The sequence below is a fragment of the Humulus lupulus genome, chromosome 8, assembly GCF_963169125.1.
Source record: "Humulus lupulus chromosome 8, drHumLupu1.1, whole genome shotgun sequence".
In the NCBI taxonomy this organism is placed as follows: domain Eukaryota; kingdom Viridiplantae; phylum Streptophyta; class Magnoliopsida; order Rosales; family Cannabaceae; genus Humulus; species Humulus lupulus.
In genome coordinates this window covers 17,745,699-17,755,714 of record NC_084800.1, presented here as the reverse complement: position 1 = coordinate 17,755,714, position 10,016 = coordinate 17,745,699, and the positions used below count along the sequence as shown (strand labels likewise).

The 10,016-nt window shown below is 31.9% G+C and overlaps 1 protein-coding gene across 1 annotated transcript; it reads right to left on the bottom strand.

Annotated features, from left to right (window-relative positions):
* Positions 1-4,740: 4,740 nt before the first annotated feature.
* Positions 4,741-9,436, bottom strand: LOC133793522 (lysM domain receptor-like kinase 3). Its single transcript, XM_062230851.1, has 11 exons — positions 8,627-9,436; positions 7,621-7,654; positions 7,191-7,361; positions 6,848-7,049; positions 6,639-6,728; positions 6,403-6,496; positions 6,137-6,288; positions 5,879-5,970; positions 5,493-5,640; positions 5,269-5,367; positions 4,741-5,098 (listed from the first exon to the last, which is right to left on the bottom strand). The coding sequence occupies exons 1-11, from the start codon at positions 9,258-9,260 to the stop codon at positions 4,934-4,936; spliced, it is 1,881 nt and encodes a 626-aa protein (XP_062086835.1). The 5' UTR covers positions 9,261-9,436; the 3' UTR covers positions 4,741-4,933.
* Between the last annotated feature and the right edge of the window lie 580 nt (positions 9,437-10,016).

The following is a 10,016-nucleotide window of genomic DNA, read 5'->3' as shown; positions in this document are numbered from 1 at the left end:
GGGGTTTACCCTATTTTTGCCGCTTAGGTCGGCGAATTTGTAAATTTGAAACAGTAATGACCATTTTGAGTTGTAATTAACTTGTAAATGTTTTTTATGGGCCCATGAACAATTTTAGTATTAAATAAAATATATAATTTCCTTTTGATTGGTTTTCCACCTTAACCTGATAACACTTAGAAGCACGTTTTTAACCAAAGGGCTCGGGTAGTGAGTCAAATTTTCGGTTCACCGTAACTGTTTTGGGGTAACCAGGGCGTTACACCCACCTACACACGCTGGCCCACAGCGTTCCCCGGCCCCCGAAACCCCCAGCCTTACGAGCCCATGGCCTCACGCGCCCCCAAGCCTAGTCGACGGAGCCTCCAAGTTTGGAAACTTTTGTGGGTTTCTCCCACGAAACCCCACTACCCAGCCACTTACAGCGGCTCTCCGGCCACCCACCGCATACAGGCGTCGGCGCAATGGACACAGAAGGTCGGTGACCTTCGACCCTCGTGAGCCCAGCCCCTCACGCGCTTCCCTCCACCGCCTAGAGTCGTTCAAAGTCGCGGTGGTGTTATTTTTCCCAAACTCCTTCGAGCGTTTTCCGACCGCCTCAAGCCACCCCAACCCAAACGAACACCACCAGTGCATTCCTTGTGCTTTGGGCATCAAAACCCACTAAAGGATTGATCATTTTCCCGAACCACCACCGTGGGGTGGTGGCGCCGCCGTTAACGTCGAAGCTCTCGCAAGAGCTTTGGCTATCAAATAATATTTTAAAAATTAAAAATAAGATTTTTTAGGACTCGCACCTCATTTTTTAAGGCCCTCAAATAGAGGACTCGTGCCTCGCAAGTCCTAAAAAACATTTTTTGTAGTAGTGATTAAGGTACATCGAGGCACATCGAGTTTTCTACAAATTTTAGCGTGTCAGATCTAAAAAAATCGCGAAAAATTTGTAAGAAAAACCAAAAAATCATGCACACATCTATTTGAAATGCATATATTGGTGTCTTAATTGAACTTTTTGTAAATTTAAGTTCGAAATCATCAAAAACTATAATGTGTATTGTTTTTTAGTATCAATGGATAACTTAAAAAATAAAAGAAATGGGGCGAGGGAAAGAAAAGGAGAAATGGAGGGGAAAAGAGAGAAAGAGAGAGAAAAACTAAGAAAAAAATGGAGGTGAATGGGTGGTGACGGAGGTGCTCAGCCATGGGGGAGAAGGAGGAGAAGAGTGGGGAGAGGAGGAGAGAAAGATAGAGAATAGTGAAGGACAACTTATGTTATAGGCATTGGAAACAAGGGGAATAATGACATAAAATGGTCATGTGTATATAACATAACATATTTTTTATTTAACACCCCATAATGTATAAATAACAAATTTTCCTTTATATATATGTATTTAAGAGAAATTTTATAATACACACTCTATTTTTGGATGTACTAATACATTTTTTATTTATGGTATCTGAATAATTTTTTAATGTAATTTTTTTATAATCGTATATATTATAATTGTTTAGAGCATTTACAAAATTTTAAAAAATTCAGATTAATTTATCGTATCGAAAAAATATTCAAATAATTTATTGTACGTGTGACTATTTTTTTAAGCGGATAGAAAGTAGTATATTAGAAATATATTTTTGACATTGTAAATTGTTCGAAATATTTTAGAAATTTGTAAAATCTCTAAATAACTACAATATACATAATCATTAAAAAATATATCAAAAATCCATCAAAGTACCAAAAATAGGAGGAGGCATTGGTAAACACCCAAAAGTAAGAGTTGCACCAAAGAAGCACCCTGTATTTAATGTTGTATATGTATATTGTTGTATGGATTTGTGTGACACTATATTAGAGATGTGTTAAGGTATGTACTGTGAGTGGAGAAGGGCAAAAAAATAAATGTGCAGTTGTCAGGTGAGCAGTGTAAACTTGAGAATTATATTATGAAATTGTGGTTCAATAAACTAAATTGTAATATATGTAACTATATCATAAAATGTTGACAAAGACTGATATATAGATATACAGTGGTGGCATCTAATGTTAGGGAAGGACTAGTATATACAATAATTCAACGCATAGAATATAATAATTTCCTTTAATGCTAGGGAAGGACTAGTGTATACAATAATTCAACGGATAAAAATAATAATTTCCTACAATTCCGTGCCTCATTTTTTATGATAAATTAAACGTGGGACCAAGTACTAGCCAACTAACCCATATCCAATTATTAATGCTTAATAGGCAATCCCTATGTTGAAAATGACATCGAGGAGTCAGTCAGTCAATGGCGGTGGCGGTGGCGGTGGCCTAGGTTAACTGGGCTTCGTCGGCGAAGAATTCAGTTGGATCCTCCGGCGAGGTTTCTCATTTTCTCAATGTCAAAGTTATATACGTATTTTAACGTACGATCATAATAGTCTTCCCACTACTTTTCTAATCTTTTTAGATGTTACAAAAAAATGAATTAGTGCGTTAGGACAAACAAAGGTTTCTTCGTTGTAAAGCGAAAAAAAAAAGAAAGAAAGAAAAGAAGCGGCCCCAGTCTCCATAATGAAATATGTATATGCATACATAATTAAATGTAGCAATAATATCTTTGAAACCCCTTTAATATTGTAATATTTACCATTCCTATATACATATATATTTTAATCAATGCAGATTATGTTTAGACTAAATTTAACCTTGTAGTTGTGGTCATACCTGCATCGTCACCCAAAGACCCAACTGTAAGATTTTTCTTCTGAAATTATTAAATTAAGACGTTACGTTTATGATATAATTAGGTCGTTTTCTTATTATAAAAAACAATAAATATTAATTCAAAGTAGAGGATAGAGTAGAAAGGTCAAGAAACTAGCGCACTTTGGAACATAATGACTTGAAATGAAGATTATTAGCAAAGTAAAATCCAATAGTGCATCATTATTAATGCATTCCTGCACTTGTTAATTAAGGTGTGCTAAGAAAACTCTTTGTTGCACCTCATTCACAATACGTGATATTATTTATTTATTTAAAATATTACAATATACATGTCATTTATTATTGATATTTAATGGAGTACAAAAGAAAAAGTAATATAATGTATAGAGTACATGGTGGCTAAACTACTAATATTTTTAAAATATTATATTTTTATATCTAATTTTTTTTAGCGGTAAATATATTCAATATCTTTAAAATATTACACTTTTATACTAAAAAATTTTTTGACAGTAAATGAAAAATATATGATTTTAGTTATCTTTAAAATTTTAAATTATTTTTACTTTCAAAATAATAAAAAATAAGATAAGTAAAATTAATCAAAATAATTAAAATTTATATTTTAAATTGATGAAAATATATAAGTTTTTAATTATTTTAAAATATTTATTTTGAGAAAGAATAAGAAAATGAAAATAATTTAAAATTTAAAAAAGAGTTAAAATCTTATATTTTTCATTCATTTTTTTATTATTTATCAAAATAATAAAAAATAAGTATAAAAATGTAACATTTAGTACATTTGCTGCAAAAAAAAATTGGGTATAAAAGTGTAATATTTAAAAAATATTAAGTATATTTAACGCAAAAAAAAAATTAAGTATAAAAATACAATATTTATAAATATTAAGTATTTTAGCCGCCTACTCTAACGTATATTTAACATTTCTTAGTTTATATACGATAGCGTGGGATTATTTGATTATAAGCCATCTATTTTTCTGTCTGATCAGTCTTTCTAATTAAACTAGCCATAATATTTAAAATATTAATTAATTAATTTATTTATATAAAAAAAATCCCATTTATATGAAGTGCCTGGTTTAATAAATTATATACATTCAATAAATATATGAGACATCATTACAAATATTTAAATAAAATTAGAAAATTAATATTATGAATACCAATTTTAAATAATTTGTCATGCATTGGACATGGATTGGGACATTAAAATTGTATGAAAAATCTTGATTCAGTTTTAATTGGAGGATATAAAGGGGAATGAAAACTTGGGTGGAGAAAATTTAAATCTAGATAAAAGAGGTAACATAATAAAATTGTGACCACAAATTGGATGATAATATCAATAACGACCTTTAAATTTCAAAAAGGAAATCATAACTATTTTTTTTATCCCCTATAAATGCTTTCTCTCAATTAGTTGATTAGTTAGGTTTGGAAGCTTGTACTTTGTAATAGGTCCCATTTATAAATAAGGCCAAATATAGTACCTCAACCATAATAATAACAAACACAAATGAGATAGATATGGTATCTTTTCTTTTTCTTTTTCTTTTTTTAAATATAAAGCAATTCAAAGACACTCGTGTTATAAACTTCACATATACATATCCATGATTAAAATAGATTAGTCTTTTAGTATACATGTCAATGTGGAGATAACAGCAACACCCAGCTGTAATTTTTACTATTTGTCTTTCTTAATATGCATATCATTGAATATGTCTTAACTTGAATATTTCAATCCCTTTCAAAACGGACACGTTAATGTGATTTCATACCACGCATGAATCTCATAAAACACAATTGCCAATGTGTGTGAGAAGTTTATATTAAAATTAGATAAATGGGCCGGCCGAGCCGAGTAGTGCTGCAATAATTTTTTTTTTTTCGACTTCTTAATTCTCCCTATTTTCCATTAAAGTCTAATCTAATTGAAGCAAGAACTCTATACATAATATTTGTTACAAAAAATTTTGTACTCTTGCCCCCTCTGCCCAAGAAAAAGAATGTTATATAAAATCCCATATAATCACTTATTTACAAACGATGCATGAGTGTTCCCAAAATCAAGAAAAAGTCAATATTGTGTAAGATGAGATCACTTGCCAAAAAAAATTCCACTAATTTTAAAATTAACAAAGCATGAAATGACTCAAGAACTGGCATTGGTACATATATACTATACTACCTCCCTGTCATTAGATTGGTTAAAGCTTGATTTTCGTAGAAGGAACCAACGTCCCAATCCTCAGTTGTGGAAGTAAGTGTCATTAGTGCAACCACTATTGATCTCATGCTTGGCCTAAGTTGAGGACTATCATGTGTGCAAGCTTTGGCAAGCTGTGCCATCTGTTATATATGTAAAACAGCTAATTAATTAGTATTAAGATTTAAGAGCTTAATCATTATTATTTATATGCTCTGGTATTTAGAGGATATAGAATCATGCTAAGAGGCACTTATAGTGTTGACTGTTGAGAGCTACATTAAATATTTGTGCTAATGAAGTGAGAAATCACCTTCAAAACCGAGTCAAATGGGTAGCTTTGGCCGAGTGTTGGATCAACTAATTTGATGAGATCTTCTTTGGGATCAGGCTGACTAAGAACTTCTTCAAACTACACAAATCAGAACAAGGATAGAGCACATAATTTAGGCTAAGTTCATTAGCAAAAGAAGAAGTAGTATTGTCTTAATGGTAAAATAAATGGTAAGTATAGGCAAAGGAAATTAGAAAAACAACCAAAGCAACAAGTCCCTTTGATTCACTCGTAGAGGAAGATTCATCATTGGTCCTGACCACAGCTTCCTTGGCTGATATAAGCTCATAAAGGACAACTCCAAACGCATAGACATCTACTTTTGGGGAGACATCACCATACTGAGCATATCTGTTAACAACAAACAAAGGCACATATTTCATACACAACTGTCATCTCGTGCACCAAGTCTGTTAGATAATTATGAAAGTCAATCCAAAAGAGTCATTAATACTAAAAGAAAGTATCCACTTGTTTGGGTCATACCTCACTATAACCAAAGTCAACATAAATAAATATATCTTATTGATATATTATAGTTAGAAAAATTTATGAGATATTTATGTAACATATATTAATTCATGCATACTCTGGAGGCATATATCCAAATGTGCCCACAAGACGTGTCTGCAATGAAGTACTCCCATATTCAGTCAATTTTGTTAGACCGAAATCTGCAACCTGTACAAGTAATAATAAGTTTTTATTAAGATAAAATTTGTCTTGTCTACCATATGAATATGCCAGTGGATTGTAATTAACTGGACTTTACTGCCATTCTTCTTCTTTCATTTATTACTAATGTTAATTAATTTAATTAAGTGAAAAGTAGAAGAACTTCCATGACCTTTCCACGGAAGTTTTTGTCTATTAAGATGTTTGGTGACTTAATATCACGGTGGATGTAGAGAGGAACAGTGTGTTCATGGATATATTCAAGTCCTCTAGCTGAATCCAATGCTATTTGGACCCGAGTAGACCATGGCAATGGGTCCCTACCTGATATCAGCACATCAGTCAAGCAAGACTCATAATAAAATTATACAAGATGTTATAGATATCACGTTCATAATCATCATGAGCATTTGAATTTGAATTTGAATGATTACTCACCTGAGCCACGCAAATGCTGACTCAAATTGCCGTTTTCGATGTACTCATAAACCAGGAATAAGGAGCCCTCCACACAAAAACCTATCAACCGCACCTGCAGCAAGTGGAAGAAACTTCAGGTTTTACTGTACTTTTCAACCAAAAATCTTGATGAGATTTGGTAATCAAAATTATGAATAGTAATTGATGACTGCCATAATTTAAAGAAGAAAAGCAATATGAATAGTAATCAATACCAGGTTCAAGTGATGAACATGAGTTAGAACCCTCAGTTCTGCAAGAAATTCATTGGAAGCTTGCATATCCATCTTCTTTATTGCTGCTTTCTATATATATGTATATCAATAAGATCAGATAAACCAGTGATTTACAATTTCAATAACTAACCACCCAATTCTGAACAAAAGGGGAAATAGAATTTAGAGCATGAAAATTGAATTCAAACCTCGCCTCGAAGCTCGGCATAGTAAACAGAGCCAAAACCACCTTGGCCAATCTTGTTATCCAAGCTAAAGTCATCAGTAGCCTTGGCAAGCTCTTCGTATGAGAATTCCACTGATTTGTCTACGGTAATACCCGTAGACGTGCCTGTCCCACTGCTCATCCCAGCTTCACCAACCGATAATGCTGATGATGTCTGCTTCGAACTACTATTTACAGTCACAGAACCTACATTACATGAAGTCAATCACGCTAACATGTTAAACTAAGTAAAAAAACATTGTTTTTTTTTTTCTTCTTCTTATTATTATTATTATTTGTTTTTACCACGAGCAATCTGAATGTACTGGTCTTGATCAGATGCAACCGGAAGCAGAGTTAAGGGCTCCACCAACTTCTTCCTTCTGTAGAGCACCCCAAAGTATAGACCAAATGCCATTAGTATAGTCCCAGCAATGGCAGCAACCGATATGGCTGCGATGTTTCTGCGTGAAATCCCTGCTCCATCGATGATCTTACTATTTGTCAGCTCAAAAATACACCAATTATATTTTCATGTTTAACATATGAATTTATATATATATATATATTTTAATTGTCACACTCTGCAGAGATGAACGAGTCAGGTACCATTATACACAATATTGATTGTTAGTAATTATAGGAGAACACCAACCTGTTCTGCAAAAATGAGAATGAAGGAGAAAAAAATCAATCGTAAGACAATTTTAAAAATAAGAAACTTACAAATATTACACAACCCAACTCAAATTATACCTTGAATTGAGTGGCGGAAAGTTTCCTTGTCCATCTGCACACCCAAATAATAATAATATTAAGGCTACAAGGAAAGAAGAAGGAAAAAACACTAGGTAAAGAAAATATGGGTGATAAAAACTTAGTGTATTTATATTATAGTAATTTAGTGTATTTAGATTATTTGATTTTAAAATTATTGAATGCAAAATAGTAATTTTAGCTTGGTTATCAAGAAGTTTTTTTTTTTTTTTTTTTTGAGAGGTTACTATTTTTAACTTGGTTAGCAGGCATCTTGGTGTCAGCTTAGAGTGAAAGAAAATTTAGGCCCATTAAAATTATTGATGCAAGACGCTTACATTTTGCTTTTACACATAAATTCCACACAAAATTGATGTAACAATTTTCAGTGGGACCGTATAGTTTTAACCAGTGATTCAATTCATGTACATTTTATATATACAAAATTGTCTCAATCGTTACCCTTAAAATAATTATTTTTCTTACGTTATAATAAAACTATGGAAACTGAACAATAGATTATAGACCAAAAAGAAAGTGACAAACGTTTATAATAATTTGAGCTGTGTTTTTTTGTCTCTTTTAGTCAAAGAAAGTATTAAAGAAAAATAATTACGTATGAATGTTCACATATTTGTCATAAAAAAATAGGGATGACTGGAGCAGAATATGCTTATAAATATTAGTTGTATAACTTGTATTAATCAATAAAACTAAATACTAAAAGACCTTTTGATTATGTATCACTAAGAGCGTGTTGACAAGACCAACCTAAAATTCCCCATTTCCCTCTGTTTGCCTAATGGCTAATCTTATACCCATAAAAAAGATGCCTAAATTGAATTAAGAGTTGGCAGCATAATTCCCATGCTAAAGGGACAAAAAAAAAATACTCAATTGAATTTCATCATAACAATATAGAATCAATGTGCTTTAACTTCGCAAATTTACTACTATTTATTGTACTATAATTCTACTAGTGTTACTATATATAGGTTTTACTAACCTTTTGCAGGCACAAACACTATGCCATTCCCTGAACTAAAAGTGTGCCCCGGGTTGTACAGCTGCAGCAACCCGGGTGGAACTCCGGCCACCGCCGCCACATAGGACAAGTTATCGGTCGGCCGAAGAGGGTACGTGGTGAACAACCCGTAATCCTTTGACACGTGTATGTCACCGCACGTGCAGTTGACTGTAACATTGATAGGAGAACCAGCTGGAATCCTAGTTGGTTTATACATGTTCACTCTGTGCATCCAATCCTTGGTGGTGAGATTAGCAAAAACAGTTCTAGCAACTATGTCATATGTGTCACCAAACTGGGTCTTGTAAGTGAAAGTATGGCCCAAAAAATCACTATTTAAGCACTCACAAGAGAAGGGCACATTGATTCGGGTGCCTGTAATGATGCTGTCTTTGTTGGGCACCTGAGGATTGTATCTAAGGATCTCAGAGAAATTTTGACCAAATATGGTGCTGATATAACTTAAATTGGAACCTTCCCAAACAAAATATGAGGCCAAAGCAAGGTTGCAGCCAGTTTTACACTTGGCTGTGGCTCTAAATGACAACAAGAGAAAAACTTGAAAGGCTAATAAGATCAAAACTGATGTTCTCCTATTCAAGAGAACAACCATGTTGGGAAGAGAAAGAAAAAGGGTCTAATAATTTTGAGCTTGTGGATCATTTGGATGGTGTATAAGGGTTAGAAAACTAGCTTGGTTTTGGACAACATGGTGACGAAATATAATAATATAAACTTGCAATTGTTGGTTAGTAGTAAACTAGTATTTGTTTGTTTTTAAATATAATTAGAGGTGTGCGTGATGTTTTTGTCTTTGGCATCACTCACTACTACATATATGATTCGTTCAACTATGAACGACTCTTATCATTTTGCTTTAAAAAATAGTTTTTAGCTAATACGATGACAGATCCACATTTTTTTCGTTCAGAGTAAATTACTACTAAAATACTTATTCAAAATGCTATATTTATATACCCAATTTTTGTTCGATAGTAAATATACTTAATATTTTCAAAATGTTATATTTTTATACCCAATTTTTTTTTTGTAGTAAATATACTTAATATTTTTAAAATATTGCACTTTTATACTTATTTTTTTATTATTTTGAGAGAGAATAAGAAAATTAAAGAAAAATATAAGATTTTAATTATTTTTTAAATGTTAAATTATTTGTTCTTTCTTAATATTCCTCAAAATAACTATTTAAAATTAAAAAATAATTAAAAATATTTTTCCATCAATTTAAATTATAATTTTTAAAAAAAAGTGAAGGAAAAATATTAGTTTTAATTATTTTGATTAATTTTAAAATCTTAAATGATTTTTTTAATTTTGAGAAAGAATAAGGAAGTACAAATAATTT